The sequence below is a fragment of the Chiloscyllium punctatum genome, chromosome 41, assembly GCF_047496795.1.
Source record: "Chiloscyllium punctatum isolate Juve2018m chromosome 41, sChiPun1.3, whole genome shotgun sequence".
Classification (NCBI taxonomy): domain Eukaryota; kingdom Metazoa; phylum Chordata; class Chondrichthyes; order Orectolobiformes; family Hemiscylliidae; genus Chiloscyllium; species Chiloscyllium punctatum.
The window spans coordinates 10,812,807-10,830,563 of record NC_092779.1 but is presented as its reverse complement, the minus strand read 5'-3'; the positions used below and the strand labels follow the sequence as shown (position 1 = coordinate 10,830,563).

General features: G+C 40.8%; 1 protein-coding gene across 1 annotated transcript in view; it reads right to left on the bottom strand.

The window, feature by feature from the left end:
* Positions 1-17,757, bottom strand: part of nek11 (NIMA-related kinase 11) — a 286,065-nt gene that overhangs the window by 212,085 nt on the left and 56,223 nt on the right. The window contains exon 3 of the mRNA XM_072560362.1: positions 1,432-1,597. Coding sequence (XP_072416463.1) covers positions 1,432-1,597 — 166 coding nt within the window. The remainder of the gene's footprint in view (positions 1-1,431; positions 1,598-17,757) is intronic.

The window sequence follows — 17,757 nt, the reverse complement described above, 5'->3', positions numbered from 1 at the left end:
ATAGGGAGAGGGGAAGCAGACTAAATTAAAATGGAGTTTGAGGGGGGAAATAACACAAATGAATTAGATTTGGAGCAAGGTTGGGTATTGTCAGCAGAGTTTGGGGTTTATATACAGTGGAAGGTTTGATGTTAGCCAAGAGAGTATTGAAATGGTCAAATCTACAAGCAACAGGAGCATAGATGATAATTTTAGCAATAGATGAACAAAAGAAGTAACAAATGATGTTGTGGAGATACTGGTGTTGGACTGTGGTGGACAAGATCAGAAGTCACATGACACCAGGTTATAGTCCAACAGGCTTATTTGAAATCACAAGCTTTTGGAGCGCTGCCCTTTCACTTCACCTGACGACAGAGCAGTGCTCCGAAAGCTTGTGAGTTCAAATAAACCAGTTGGACATTAATCTTGTGTCATGTGACTTCTGACAGTGTCAAGAGATGTTATGGAGATGGAACTAAGCAACCTTCTGGATGTAGGTTTGCTTGCTGAGCTGGGAGGTTTGTTTTCAGACGTTTCGTCACCATAAGCAACCTTAGCACAAGTGTTACTGTGATATCAACCACTGGAAGATTGTGAATAGTGTAGTTTGCTGATATCAAATGTGTCTTAACAAGAAGAAACTTATATCCCAAACAAGATATAGTTTATTGTATGATAGCAACCACGTAACAGGTAGATGAATAAAATAGCCATTATTATGAAGACTACAAGGATACCTCAGCGAAAGGGTTTCATTCTACAATGTCCAAAGCTACTGTGCCTTTTCCCTGTTCAAGTTTGTACAACATCATCAGATTGAGAGAGTATTTTTGTCACTGCTGATGGTAAAAAGAATAGTCCACATAGTATTTATTACCAATACAAATATAAGTTGCATACTGGAATAAATTTTCAAAATAACCAGAATGTAGCATTGATTGGGTTAATATAAATCAGTACTATATAGTCTCAGAACCAATTGTTAGCTCGTCGCTTTAATTCCATTTTATAGTGGTCGAGTGTCACCTTACTTTGGTTGTGTTACATGTGTACATGAAATGTCACAGAGTTAGAAGGAGCACTCTCAGAGTCAAGAAGACCCAATTTCCTCGTCAATTCAAACTCAATTTTCATTCAGTTTCCAACATTAAACCTTTCAGAACCATTGTCATTACAACAGATGTGTCATCCCAAAATTAACACAAGTATAACACAACATTAAGGTTAACAAAAGACTTCCAGCTCAGCTTAAGGTAGTTCCCACCAGCAGTGGGAAGAATGGATACAGAGCAAAGTTTGTGTCAGAGACTGCAATAAGTAATCTATACAAAGGAACATTTGGAATTTACCATTTTAAGTGTGAAACACATGATTTTCTAAATAAAATCAACCTCAACAAATTTGACAGATCAGAATTATGTTCAGTCTGCTCCTCCATTAATTACATACCTCACAGTACTCGGTAATGATGCAGAAACTACACTGTTCCACAAAGCTGCTGTAGAACTTAACAATTGCTGGATGGTCAAGCTTAGACAACAGCTGTGCCTCTAAATTGGCCTGGACAGTATCATTTGGTTCCAGATCTCCAACAGATATCTCCTTTAACACTTTCCTGTAAAGGACAGAGGAGAAAAAGACAAATGATTCGTTTTGCCAAGCAATACATTGACTGAATCGGAATGACATGAACATAGGGAAATTATTCAGAGATAGAAGGGTTTTTTTAAACATATCTAGTTTACTAAATGGTGATATTTCTGTCACTGCTGATTTGTAAGAAGAATACACCACATGGCATTTATTACTAAAATTAATATAAGTTGCAAACCAGAATAAAGACAAAATATTCAAAGTAAACAGAGTATAGAGCCTATTTCGGGACAAGGCAAGATTTGGCTTTGATACAGTTCATACAAATCAGCTCTATATACTGTGAGATACAATTATTTGCTCGTCACTTTAGTCTTATTTTATAGTGGTTAACTGTCACCTTATTTACGTTTCATGACATGAAAAGACACACATGAATTGTCACACAGTTAGAAGGAGCACTCTCAGAGGCAAAAAAACCCAATTTCCTCTTCACCTCAACCATTTTGTTGATGCTGTCAGCAGCTGTTCACTTCTGTAGCCTTGCTAATGTATAAAAGGCAGCCCAATGCATTTCACACAGAAGTGCAATCAGCTAAAGCTTGGCACTTGGTCCAAGGAGAAGACTAAGGAGTGATGGAAGAGGAAGGGTTTCAAAGGAGATGAGCTTTGTGGATAAGCAGAAATTTGGAGGGGTGCAGGAGGTGGGGTGAAATTCCAAAGCTTAGTCTCAGATGGCTTAAAGGTACAACTGCCAATAGTGTGGATAGCAATCACAGAAGTATTACGGTGCAGAAGGAGACCAGCCAGCCCATCAAGCCTGCACTGGAATTAGGTGATCCACAAGGGTCAGAACTGGAGACTTTATGAACTAACTATTGGAGGAGGTACTGATGCAAAGAGCATTATACACTGCATAGTGTATAGTGCATAGTTTTAAATAAGCAGACAATTGCTTGGTAATTAACCGCAGAATGTGTTTCCATACATTTCCAGATAATGTACATTGACACTGAGATGATAAGGGCTGAAACAGTTTTCTCCAGTAAAGCAGGCTCAGCCTGGTTCTGTGGCCAGGTTTAATCAAAATTTGATCCCGGGCATATGCTGCAAATCTGAAGCCACCTACACTGCAGCTTTTGTCTGAATGCCTCCCCATGTGTACTGAATGCCTGAAACAACTGATGTTCATGTGCAAAACTTATTTAAATGCTCCATTAATTATAAAGGCACTAATGAATAAAAAGCTTTCACATCAATGAAATGCATTGGGTGGAAGAATGTGTAAATCCTGTGATACACTTCCTAAGTTCAGCATTTGTGTTTCAGCTTACTATCAACTACTTAGGCCTCCAGTTGAATATCTATATATGACGTTGCTAACTGATCAATCATAATTCTGATTAAAATGGTCATACTAAAAGCAAAGCATGTGAGCATTTCTAATTCATTAGTCTGACTAAAAGGTGTAGCAGTAAACAAATGAAGGAAAATATTTCAAAAATGTTCAATGAAAATACATTACACGGAAAAAAAAACAAATATTCAGTGGAAAGGCCTATCCGTGGCTTATTATGTAAGTTAAGGAAGCTTCTAGAATAAATGAACATTGCAAAGAATAGTAAGAAGCCTGGAGGTTGGAGTGAAGTTTAGAAATGGGAATAAAACATAACTTGAACAGAAGAGGAAACTTTTTTTAAAAAACAAAGATTATGCTGCAAAGATTATGTGGGCGGCTCAGTGGCACAGTGGTTAGCACTGCTGCCTCACAGCGCCAGAGACCCGGGTTCAATTCCCGCCTCAGGCGACTGACTGTGTGGAGTTTGCACATTCTCCCTGTGTCTGCGTGGGTTTCCTCCGGGTGCTCCGGTTTCCTCCCACAGTCCAAAGATGTGCAGGTTAGGTGAATTGGCCATGTTAAATTGCCCGTAGTGTTAGGTACAGGGGTAAATGTAGGGGAATGGGTCTGGGTGGGTGCACTTCGGAGGGTTGGTGTGGATTTGTTGGGCCAAAAGGCCTGTTTCCACGCTGTAAGTAATCTAATCTAATCATGCTGGGTGTTTTGAGGAAGTGATGTGTTGACTCGGGAAAATGCCACTGTGGTATACATGAACTTTCAGAGGATGTTAGCTTGTTGCCAGCCAGGAGACCATTTGGAAAAGATTAGTGAGAATAGAAGGTTAGCAAGTTGCATTTAAAAACTGGTTAGATGGACGGAAACAGAGGACAGGCATTAAGTGTCCAAAAGTCTTTAGAAGTGTGCAGATACCTTCCACAAGATTCTGTTCCGTTCTCTTCGCTCTTTATTTCAAATGGGTTGAGGGAGATGCATGTAATTCTGCAGATGATATTTAAAATAGGCGGCGTAAAAAAATCTGAGGAACAACAACTGGGCCTACTATTGAGATGGAGATACTGAGGTGGATGCCTGGAGTGACAGGAAAAGACAAAAATAGCAGGAACCAGTCCATCAGGGAGTCCATGCAGATTGAAGAAAGTAGCCAAGAAGGGACTGAAATGGTAGCCATCTGTTGGAGACTGTGTGTGTGTGTGTGAGTGAGAGAGCGAGGGTTGATCACAACAAGGCAAATGATGGAAATGCCAGGAAGAAGGCTAAAGGAGAAGGTCGAAGATTTAATGGGAAGATGCAATATGGAAAGATATAAATGCATTGCGTTTGGATGAGGGAACGGCTGACTGATGAAAGAGATGGAGAAGAATGGTCAGACAACATTGTGGTGACCCCAAGTAAAATGGGAGAAGGAAGAGGGAGAAAGAAGACAAAATATTGAGAACAAGGTTAATAATGAAATGGATGACAAATTAGCCAATTGATTTACAAAAATATATTTCGAATGGGAGACAGCTGGTGATAGGACAGAGCAAAGGGCTCTGGCATGTTCAGTGCTCAAGGCATTAAAAGTAATGTCTCAAACCAGTTAAAGCCAAAGATAAATCTAATGGGAAACAGGATTTTATGGAAACCTGTAGAGAACCTAAAGTATGAGACGTAATGATGGAACTTATTTAGACCTGTCAAACCACAATATGGCACAAAAGTTTGTCATGATGCTCAGGCAGTAGTTACTCTGGCTTGCATTATATGCAGGCTCCTGCTATTTTATAAGTAATGTCTCAGAACATGGCTTACATTAATTGATTTTAAAATGCAAGCAACTACACTAATGTATTGAGAAATCACAGAATCACTGAATTGTTACAGTACAGAAAGAGACCATTCAGCCCATCATCCCTGTACCAGTGCTACTCTCCTGCCTTTTCATTATATCCCAGTCCACCATTTCTATCCAAATAACCATTCAATGCCCCTCTTGAATGTCTCAATTAAACCTGCCTCCCCTACATTTCCAGACAGTGCATTCCAGACCCTAAGTACTACTTGACACAAAACAAAGTGCCATTTAGTCCGTGTAGATGATAGCATAAAATTACAAAGTGATATTGATAGACTAGGTGAAAGGGCAAAACTGTGGCAGATGAATTTCAATGTAAGAAAATGTAAGGCTATCCATTTCAGACCAAAATAAGGTGGATCAGGGTACTTTCAACTTAGTTTGAAGTTAAATACAATGGATGTCCAAAGAGATTTGGAGCTTCAGGTGTATAGATCTTTAAAATGCCACAGGCTGATGCACAAAATAATCAAGAAAGATAATGGAATTCTGACTTTTATATGTAGAGGGCTAGAGTATAAAGAAGCAGAAGTTATGCTGCAGCTATACAAAACCTTGGTTTGACCCTAGTTTGATCAGATGGGCTAATGGCCGAGGAGTGGCAGATGTCTAATTTAGATAAATGTGAGGTGCTGCATTTAGGAAAGACAAATCAGAGCAGGACTTAGACACTTAATTGTAAAGTCCTGAGGAGTGTTGCTGAACGAAGAGACCTTGGAGTGTAGGTTCATAATACCTTGAAAGTGGAATCACAGGTAGATAGGATAGTGAAGAAGGCATTTGGTATGCTTTCCCCTATTGGTCAGAACATTGAGTACAGGAGTTGGGAGGTCACATTGTGGCTGCACAAGACATTAATTAGGCCACTTTTGGAAATCTGTATACAATTCTGGTATCCCCCCTTTATGAAGGATACAAGGATGTTGCCAGGGCTGGAGGGTTTGAGATATAGGGAGAGAATGAATAGGCTGTGGTTGGTTTCCCTGAAGTGTCGGAGGCTGAGGGGTGACCTTATAGAAGTTTATAAAATCAAGAGGGGCATGGATAGGGTAAATAGATGTGATCTTTCCCCTGGGGTAGGGAAGTACAAATCTAGAGGGCATAGATTTAGGGTGAGAGGGGAAAGATTTAAAAATGACCTGAGGTGCAACCTTTTAACTCAAAGGGCGCTGCATCTAGGGAATGAGCTGCCAGAGGAAATAGTGGCAGTTGGTACAATTACAACATTTAAAAGGCATCTGGATGGTATATGAATAGGATGGGTTTAGTGGGATATGAGCTAAGTGCTGGCAAATGGGACTAGATCAGTTTAGGATATCTGGTTGGCATGACATGTTGGACATAAAGGGTCTGTGCTGTACAGCTCTTTGACTGTATGACCCCACTTGGTGTATGGTAGCAAATCTGGGTACCACACCTTAGGAAAGATAATTGGCATTGGAAGGAGAACAACGTAGGTTTACAAGAATGATACCTGGACATCAGGAGTTATGAGGAGAGATTACACAATTTCTCTAGAATTGAGAAGATTAAGGAGTGATCTAATTGAAGTATTCAAGACATTAACAGGAAAAGACAAGATTGGTAAAGATAAACTATTCTCACTCATTGAGGATTCTCAGACTAGGGGACATAGTCTTAGAGTTAGACCAGACATTCAGGAGAGATGTTACACACAAAGACTTAGAACTCTCTTCCAGAAATGGCAGTTTATGCTAGTACTGTTTTTAATCTTAATTGTTTATTAATCGTAGGTATTGAGGGATATGGGTGAAAGGCAGATATATGGAGATAGACCACAGGTCAGCCTTGATCTCACCAAATGGCAGAACAAACTCAAGCAGCTAAGTGGCTTGCTCCTGTTCCTCCACATGTCATGAGGATATGGGTTTGAATCCCACTGTAGCAGATGGTGAAACTTGGCTGTTAAGTCTGGGCTAATGACAACCATGTAGCCAGTATAATGGTCATAACAAAGAAAAGCCATCAGATTCCTTGCTATGTGAAAAGGATTTTTCCCATTTGCCAGCATTTGGTCCATATCCCTCTAAACACTTCCTATTAATACACCCATCCAGATGCCTTTTAATGTTGCAATCATACCAGCTTCCACCATTTCCTCTGGCAGCTCATTCCATACACACACCACGCTCTGTGTGAAGAAGTTGACCTTCGGTCCCTTTTAACACTTTCCACTCTCACCTTAAACCTATGCCCTCTAGGTTTAGATTTCTCTGCCCTGGGGAAAAGACCTTGGCTATTTACCCTATCCATGCCCCTCATGATTTTATAAACTTCTATAAGATCATCCCTCAGCCTCCGACGCTCCAGGGACAAAGGTCCCAACCTCTCCCTATAACTCAGACCGTCCAATCCTGGCAACATCCTTATAAATCTTTTCTGACTCAAAGTCTCAACTCTGTTTTCTTCCCACAGATGCTGCCAGACCTGCTGAGTTTCTCCAGCAATTCCTGTTGTTATTCATTTTATAAATCTGAAATTTAAATTATTTAGGGGAGGAAATCTGCCTTTTTTTTATCAAGTCTGGCCTTTGTGTGATTTCAGACCCACAGCGATGTCTATCTCTTCCTGGAAGGGTCTTGCAAACCACTCAGTTCAAAGGCAATGAGAGATGGGGCAACACTTGTTTGCCTTGCCCATGATGCACATACCCCACAAAGGGAGAAAGAAATCTTGGAATAGCCACCACTTCCATCTGCTAACTGATGAAAGAATATCAGATGGGAATCACGCAAAGCCAGGCTAAAGGCTACTCATGTGGGAAGGTTTAAGGAGATTAAAAGAAAAAGACCCATAAAGAATATTCAGAAGGGTTTTTAAAAGCAACGTTTACCAAGGGAATTTAAACTAAAACACAGCACATAAATGCACACAGCTTAAGGTCTGGATGCTTTGATTAAAGAAATGAATTAAATACATTTACAGTCACGTTTTGATTATCACTGAAATATTTCCAGTGTTAACTGATTTAGGAGAGAGCAACTCATTCCTTTCCCTGTCCTCTCTCATCCAATACTTAAACAGGGAAGTGATATTGACAACTCCAGACAGATCAGACTGACTTTTTTATCTCAGAAACCAATGGGTCTGGTTTCTATGGAACAAATAAAAATCAAGCTCATTGCAAACAAAACCTAATAAAACAAAGATGTGAAACTTATTAACACACGGCTTAAATGGTATAATCGTGTTCTTCAAAAATAAGTCATGCACATATGTACGCAGGGCTGGATTTTGTGATCTTTTGGCTAAATGTGAGTTGTGTTAAGATTTTTGGAGGGTTTTATGCCTTGTAGCCCAGTGAGATGTGTCACCAGTATCTTAGAAAATGCAATGTGCCTCATGGCAATATTTTAACAAGGTGAAGACAGACTGACCAGGAACAAATTACTGTCTGTGGAATTAGCTGCTGCTTTTCTGGGCACTTTTAGCACAGATAATCATTACTTTTATCAATTAATGGGCCATAATTATCTCCTCAGCAACGCAAGCTTTTATACCTCCATCCCTAACCAAATGCATCAGAACAGTGGCAGTTTTAAGTGGTCGGCTTGTCACTAAAATCTTTATGGCCACATAATGTAATTTCTGTAAGGTTCTGTGATACAGTAACAATGTCACTTGACAAGTAATCCAGAAGCCCAGACTAATACTCTGGGGCCATGGGTTCGAATCCCACCACAGTAGTTGGTGGAATTTAAATTCAATTAACAGAACCTGGAATTAAAACCTAGTCAAGTGGTGACAATGAAACTAATGCTGAATGTCTTGATAACTCATTCAGTTCACTAACACCTTGCCCAGTCTGTGATGTAGTTAACTCTTAACTGCCCTCTGGGGGCAATAATGGACGGGCAATAAGTACTGACCTGACCAGCAATGTCCAAATCCCATTAAACAACTGTAAATTAACCATTTAATCTGAATTGCCAAAGGCCATTTTCTCCAGAACAATCCAAATCCGGAAGCCTCCATTTCATTACAAACTATCTCATAACAGCTCACGATGAATTAGATCTTTTTGTAAATCAAAGAAACTTTTACATAGAAACTTGTGAATCATAGAAACTTTTAATCCACCATTTATTTTTATGGACAGAATCAGATGGATGAGTCATGTTTACACCTCGGTAAGGTCTTTGTTTCATCTCCATAATAGAGTCCTTACAGTGTGGAAGCAGGGCATTTGGCCCATCAAGTCCACACTGACCCTCTGAATAAAATTCCACCCAGACTCACCCCATTCTTGTAACTCTGAATTTCCCATGGCCAATCCACCAGTCTGACACATCCCTGAACACCATGAGGAATTTAGCGCAGCCAATCCACCTAACCTGCATACCTTTGGACTGTGGGAGGAAACCGGACCACCTGGAGGAAACCCACGCTGACACAGGGACGATATGCAAATTCCTCATTGCCTGAGGGTGAGAGGATAGATGGGACTTTTAACAGCCCAATCGAAACCTGTCTGCCGGTGCAACACTCCCTCAGAGTGCTGACCATCAAAATATAAGATCATAAAGGTTGGCTGTTCAGCTTGTCCACCATTCAATAAGATTGCGTCCGACCTGAAGAAAGAAAACTACTGTGGATGACGGAAGCATGAAACAAACACAGGGAATGCTGGAGAAATTCTGAGTTAACATTAAAAGTTCAGTATGACTTCTTCAAAATAGCTGATCTGATTGTGGCCGTTGCAAAAATAGCACTATTTAGCTGCGTTTGACAAATGCATTTGAGTTAAGCCCCTAAAATAAAAAGCCTTGTGCCATCTCGCTATCAACATTCACTTGACCTAAAATGACAGCTGGATATAAATCTAGCTCAGTCAAGCGTGATCTTTACAAGGTAGAAAATTGGGAAACTTGTTTCTTTGGGGCTTTGACTGGAAGAACTTGATCATTCACACAAGAGAGAAAGACAGATGAGGAATATTAAGGAAGAAATGCAATCAAGCCACTCTTGTCTCCAGCCCAGGGTTTGTTTATTTCTGATCAACTAAGTTGACAATCGCTGGCCAGATTAATTAGAATAGGCTGGTTGAGCGAGCTGTCATTTTGCAGCTTACTAACACAAACATGCTCAGGAGATGTTTTCCAAGTTGTCGATCTTAAGGAAATAAACGTCAGCTCAAATCTTATGGAAACAACAGGAGTCTCAGTCATCAGCTGGTTTCTGCCACTTTAAGGGAAAACTCATGGCAACTATGCCAGTCAGACAGAAACTTGACTGAACAGGGCTCATGGGGCAAGGGTGTGGGAAAGGAAAACCAATGCAAGTCCTCAGCAAGGATCCCACCATCCTTATAATGCTGATGACAGGTCACTCAAACAGACACTGGATGCCTTCGAACAATGGACCCCACTCCCCATTCACTCCCTCCACAGAAGCCCAAAAGTAACCCAACAGAGCTTCATCATCATGCTCTCCACATGGCGAGATCCCACTCTCCATTGGGTTAATACCAAGGGTAAGCAAGGGCATGTTTCTTACATGGGCACTACTTGACCATCCATGCGTCTTTCCCCAAAGGACCACCGCACTCGCAAATTGTGAGGAGAGAAGATTCCGGACTTCAGACACAGAGTTAAAAAATAGTTCACATCCAACTTCAAATGTACATTTCGCAGCTCCATTCCATTTACATTGCCGAGAGATGGTTGATGAGAAAGAAACAATGAGTTGTTCCAACAGACCTTCATCTCACAAGAGGAATTTCAATTTGTAAGTTAAAGAACTTGCAAGCTTTCATTTCACTCACAGTCTGGTCTATTTTCAGCATCTTTGCACACAAGGTGATTCAGATCCATTTCAACGCTGCAGGTAATCAGTACACTTTCCTCAGACCTATAGATTACATCTTGCTGAGTTAAATCAATGAGTAACGATCCAAGTTATTAACACCAATTCTATCAAACATACAGGTTGTGGCCTCATCATGGAAAGACCATTTTCCTCAGTCTATTTATTTTCTCCAGTAATGGGAACTATGAAATGAGCACTTTTTTTTCAAAATAAGTTCACGGAATGTGAGCACTGGAAGTAGTGCCTGTATTTATTTCCCATTCCCATTGCCCTACAGAAGGTAGAGCTGGTGGTGACCTGTTCTTAATTATAATCTTAAACAAAGAGATTCTGTATTTATGAATGTTCTCATCTTAGCTTAAACATGCATTTATTTTTCATAAAACTTAGCAGGCCATTTGGCCCTTTGATCCTGCTTCACCATTCGATGAGATCACTGATGATCCAGATGTATTCTCAACTCCACTTGCCCCCTGCAGTGTCCCTCAAGTCCCATGTCTATGAAAAATGAGCTGCCTATAATGATGCTTTAAATTCAGCATTGAGATTTTCAGCTGGGTGTTTCTCAAAATGAAATTATCTTCAAGCCAGCAAAAAACATCGGGGCTGCCATACAATAAATCTTTTCACCTCAGCATGAATACATTTCAAGAATACACTGCCTGGCCAGCAATGAATCCCACCGCTGCTGATGTTCTTGCCATGTGTAATGCAACTCCAGCCAGGTAATAGATCCAACGGACACAGAGAGAGAATGTGAGATTGTGGTGGGTATAATGGGGGCCAGTACGTGCAGCAGGAGAGACCCCTAGACAGCCATCCTTCAGAAGCCAACACTGAAGTAGCCAACACACTCATACTTGCACTCTCTCTCTCTCCCTCACATGCACGCACACACACATATAAGTCTATGGGGTGAATTTGCATTTGCAGAATTGTATTTGGAGATACATTCCAGTTGGCTCAAAAAGCACACAATCTGCAGGCAGTCAGTGCAGACAAATAACATTTTGCAAATTCCTACTTTGGAAATAGAACCAGTCTGACTCAAGATTGGGATACAGACAGACTCTAACCTCACATCTTTAATGCATTGTCTGAGCTGAGATGTCAACTTCCTTTTAATAAAACCTTACGTTATCTCGGGAATGTGACTTGAAAGAAGTTCTGAGATTTACATATTACTGAATGGAAACCTGCAACCTATTCTAAAAGATGAAAAACTCAACAGCAATCTAGGTTTGTTCAATATATTGTATCAGTTGCATGACACTATGATCTTGTGCTATAAATGTTGTGTCTTATGATCCTGCCCCACTAGCCTCCTGATGAAGGAGCAGCACTCCGAAAGCTAGTGCTTCCAAATAAACCTATTGGACTATAACCTGGCACTGTGGGATTTTTAACTCTGTCCACCCCAGTCCAACAGTGGAGCCTCCTCATCAACACTGAAGTACTTTGCCCATAAGTGTGGACCTGTCCACTAGCTGTTCATGGACAGGAGAAAACACAAGCAAAAAGAGTACGCGAACATTAAGATTAGGAATTAAACTGTTAAAGGGTGGAGGGCTTGCAAAAGTCTGTCTCCTATACTAGGCATGTGACACTATATTAAAGGGCATCTTGAGAGTGTGGGACATAGTATGGAGAGGAATTGGAGGACGGTTCCTGTTCCATGGAAGAACTGGAGAAGAATGTCCTGTGATTTGAACGTTAAGAGGTTGACTGTCAGTGGTCAGTCTGTACCCCAACTCCATTTGCCAATTTTAATCCATGCTCCAACATATGTACCTAACTAGAATCTGATCATTCAAGTTCCAACATCTACAGTCTTTTTTCTCACTCCATTGTGAGAAAAAGGTGCTCCCTAATTTCACTTGACTTGAATGGCCTCTACGTTAACACCATGCCCCTTCCTCCAGATCTTTTGTATCACTGAAATAGAACCTACATGAAGTGATTTGTGTACCTGAACAGTCAAATCCCTTTTGCTACCCCTGTTTTTAGTTTCTCCCCATTAAAAAAAATTCCAAATTTGTCATTCTCGGTTCCAGAATGGATTAGCTGAAATGCTCCCAGATGGAATTCCATCTGACATTGGCCTGCCCAGTCAATCTGTCAATGCCCTTTTGTAGCATTCTGCTCTCATCTATACAACCTATTAGTTTTCAAAATATTATTTTCAAACTCCTGTGAAGTACATAGGAAAGCTCTAAACTAAGAGACAATATATTTCTGCAAGTTGTTACCATGCAATAGAGATATAATTAGAAGCACACAGACACAAACATATACACTGGCACACAAAACACACAATGGTATCTACATAAGAACATTCGGACTAGGAGCAGGAGTGGGCCATCTGGCCCCTCGAACCTGCTCCACTATTCAATAAGATCAAGGCTGATCTTTTCATGGACTCAACTCCACTTACTCGCCTGCTCACTATAACCCTTAATCCCTTTACTGTTCAAAAATCTATCTGTCATTACCTTAAGAATATTCAATGAGGTGGCCTCAACTACTGGGCAGGGAATCACACAGATTCACAACTCTCTGGGTGAAGACATTCCTCCTCAACTCAGTGCTAAATCTGCTTCCCCTTAATGTGAGGCTCTGCCTCCTAGTTCTAGTTTCACCCTCCCTGCGGAAACACCTTCCTGCTTCTACCTTATCTATTCCTTTCCTAGTTTATATGTTTCTAGAAGATATCCCGCTCCATCTTTTAAATTCAACCGAAAATATTCCCATTCTACTAAAATAATGAGAGGTATAGGTAGAGTTAATGGTAGTCGTTTTTCCCAAGGACTTCAAGACTCGGGGGCACATTTTTAAGGTGAGAGGAGAGAGAGAGATATAAAAAAAAGGCAAATGTTTTATTCAGACAATGGTTTGCGTGTGGAATGAATTTCCTGGAGAAGTGATGGATGGAGGTACTATCACAACATTTAAGATACATTTGGATCAGTACATGAATAGGGAGGGTTTCGAGGGATATTTGCCAAAAGTAGGCAGGTGGGACTAGTTTGCGATTATGTCCGGTATGGACTGGTTGAACCAAAAAGTCTGTTTCCATGCTGTATGACTCCATGACGCTATAAGCCAACCCTCTCAATTCTGGAACCAACCTACTGAACTTCCTCTGCACCCCCTGCAGGGCCAGCACATCCAAAACTGTACACACTACTCCAGGTGTAGAGTTATATAGCTGCAGCATAACCTTCCTCTGCTTGTAACTGACTGAGTGTAGTAGACAAAAATCTGAAAAATGCCAAAGCTGCTGACCATCATTTGACCATTGAACAGAAAGATAGAAATTTATGAGGCAGGGTTCCTCCCTTGGTTCTCCAACAGTCTGAGCTCCAACTTGCGGCTCAGAGATAGGTTCAATTTTCTACCCAGTGTTTATGCTTCCTACAAATAGTTAGTGATTGTCCAATCAGAGCTATTTAACAGACTGATATCGATAAATTGAATTAGGCGGCAAAAGACATTTAGAGATTCACAAGAGTCTTATTAAAATCTAATCATAAATCTGCAGTTTAGCAAAACAACAGTTTCCACCATTCCCTTCTGGACCCTTTCCCTGAAAGAAGCCAACATCCCACAGGGGAACAACCCATTTATTTTTTCTATTTTAATAACTCACCACCAAGTCACACAATTATAAATTACTACAAATACTGCCCACAAGTGTAACAATAATAGAACATGACAAGGGAGGGATCTACATCAAAATGGAGTCAGTGGGAGAAATAAGCTAGCTTAGCCCCTTCAGTGTCCCTTCTGTCTGAAAGCTATAAAGTTTGTGGGAGTCCTCTCTCTGAGGACCCTTAAACATGAACTTAGTTGCAGAGTCATAGTCAGGAATTACAAACCCCTCTACATAGCCCCTGGACCGGCTGATGACTACTTTAGCCAGGCCCAAATGTAGGCCAAGATCTCAGCCATTTTAAAAAATATTTTGAACGCACCACCAAATAAACTGATCAGTCAATAACCAAACTGCAGGCACTGCCCACCAGGGGCAATATTGCAGTAACAAAAGCAAAAAGATGAAGAGACAACAGTGGCAACTAAATCAAAATAATGTTGGAGGAGGTGATATCGCACACCAGCCCCCGAGGTGCCCATCTCTCTGTGATAGCTTCGGGGTAGTGGTGGACATGTTTTCTCTCTCTAAGGATACCTGGGTTCAAATGTAACCATGGAAGAGGGGCCTGGCTGACAGGAACTATAAACCCTGCCCACGAACTCCATAGCCCCTTCACCCAGGCCCAGGAGAAGGTTAAGAACACTAGCCATATACTTAACGGTAATGTCCTGGGTAATGTTGCTGAACAAAGAGATACGGGAGTGCAGGTTCATAGCTCCTTGATAGGATAGTGAAGAAGGTGTTTGGTATGCTTTCCCTTATTGGTCAGAGTATTGAGTATAGGAGTTGGAAGGTCAATTTGTAGCTGTATAGGACGTTGATTAGGCCACTTTTAGAATATTGCGTGCAATTCTGGTCTCCCTCCTAGCGGAAGAATGTAGTGAAACTTGCAAGGGTTCAGAAAAGATTTACAAGGATGTTGCCAGGTTTGGAGGAGTTGAGCTACAGGAAGAGGCTGAATAGACTGATGCTGTCTTCCCTGGAGCGTTGTAGGGTGAGAGGTAACTTTATAAAGGTTTATAAGATCATGAAGAGCATGAATAGGATAAACAGACAAGGTCTTTTCCCTGGGGTGGGGAGTCCAGAACTAGAGGGCCTAGGTTCAGGGTGAGAGGGACAAGATATAAAAGGGACTTAAGGGGCAACTTTTTCACAGAGAGGGTGATACATGTATGGAATGAGCTGCCAGAGAAGTAGTGGAGGCTGGTACTATTACAACATTTAAAAGGCATCAGGATGGATTTATGAATAGGAAGTGTTAGAGGGATATGGGCCAAGTGCTGGCAAATGGGGCTAGATTAGGTTAGGATATCTAATTGGCTTGGACAAATTGGACCGAAGGGTCTGTTTCCATGCTGTACATCTCTGTGACTGTGTGACTCTTAAGTACAATGTGTGAAGAGCATCTCGTGCTCTCATTTGACTCTGGAGCTTGTCCGATTTACCCTTAAAGGGACCTACACCTTTCACACTAATGATGATGACTTCTCTTTCAAATCTTTGATAGCTACATCATTTCCCGTTCCTACACAGTGACAACCCCAGCACCCCCACCTCCACTCCCCCACATACACAAACGTACAAATTGTGGAGGATTCCAAAAGACCTCTTTACACCTAAATGGGGCTCGCTTGGTGAACTGAAGGTAGAAAAACACAAGCCTACATCCTGTAGTTTTGATAAAAAATATACAAAAATAATCTATTTGGGGAATGGAAACAAAAATGAGTTATCATATGACGCAACTGTAACATTAAAATGTTCTGCTGTCAAACACAGCAGTTTCACTGTGCCAGAAGCATTTAGTTTGCTGAGATTTAAAAATAAAATGTTTGATCTGTCAATTACTCTGCAACAAAGCACGGATTTGAACAGCGATGTAAATGCACCATCTGGCAGTCAGACTAACCTAGCAGCAAGCCTGTTTACTAATTTATCACTGAAGAGAGGCAATGTTTTCCCTTCCGCTTTCACACTGCCCTTTCACTCTAGTTAAGCAGGAAAGTTGCGTTCAAACTGTACGAGGCAGTAGTCAGATCACACTGGGATACAGTAAACTGTTCTGAGTTCCTTATCTAAGGCAAGATATACTGGCATTGGAGGCAGTCCAGAGAATTTTCACTAGATAGATACTGGGATTGCTTTACAGGAAGAGGTCCAGTCGATTGGGTCTGCAATACATTGGAATAGAGAAGAACGAGAGGTGATCTTACTAAAACATACAAGATTCTTCTGAGGCTTGACAGGACAGATGTAGAGAGGTTGTTTCCACCTGATGGCGAGTCTAAGATTGTCAGGTATAACCTCAGAGTAAAGGGTTGTACATTTAAGACACAGATGAGGAATCAGACTCTGAACCCTGTTCTGAAGAAGAGTGATATCAGACTCAAAACATTAACTCTGTTTCCCTCTCTCTACAAATGCTGCCAGTGCTGCTGAATTTCTCCAGCACTCTGTGTTTATTTCAGATTGCCAGCATCCTCATTTTGTTTTTATTTAAAGTCGGGAACAGAGTGTCTATCACAGGAAAATTGATTTTGGAAATTTGCTTCATGTCCACTTGAATAGAATTCACTAACTGTGACCAACAACAATGTAATAACTGAATGATCACACCTCGAGGAAACAATTAGGTTCATAAATCCATGGGATTTTGAAACATAGTTTATGAAATAAACACATCCAGAAATCATGAGACTGTGTGAAAATAATATCAAGGGCTTTTATGAACTTGTTAGCATTAAGTGGGAAATAAGGAAAGTTATTTTCTCAAGTTCAATGTTGTTTAGTTTACAATCTGAAAGAACCATGGGAGCAAGACGATCTAGATATGTACCTGAAGACGATTAATTTACAGGACTATGGGTAAAGATTTGGGGCATGGGACTGTGTTAGACAGCTTTCAAAGAGCCAGCATGAGGGTCTGTGCACTGCAATTCAGAATCAAGGCCAAGAAAGTCCCAGATGGTTCGACAAGAAATGTGCAAATACATTTTGTATAAGGGATCACAGTCAGCTATGTTCTCTTTCAATGCATCTTGATAGCACTGCCCTGTCTGCAATCAAGTGAAATGCTCCATTCAATGTTCCTCAGTGAATAAACAGCACTAGGCTGCTATGTAACGAACTTTTCACCAGCAAATCTGACTTTTACAAACTGATATCAGGTACAGGCAGTCCCCAGGGTGCAAACAAGTTCTGTTCCAGAGTCTGTTCACAATCAGGTTTGGACCCATGTCAGAACACAAGGCAGGATCAAGCAAAGCAGACATTCATCAGTACAGAAAATGCTCTTATGTCAGATCTTTAAAATTACATCCATGTATGGGATTCATAAGTATGATCATTCGGAAATCAAACATTGATAAACCAGGGACGCCCTGCACAAACCATGACTGGCTTTTCATTTAGCTATTGTGAAACACCACAAACTTCCTTTTTTTGACAATCTTAAATATCCTGATACTCCCATCAAAATGACACCCAGCTGAGCACGTTGTCAGA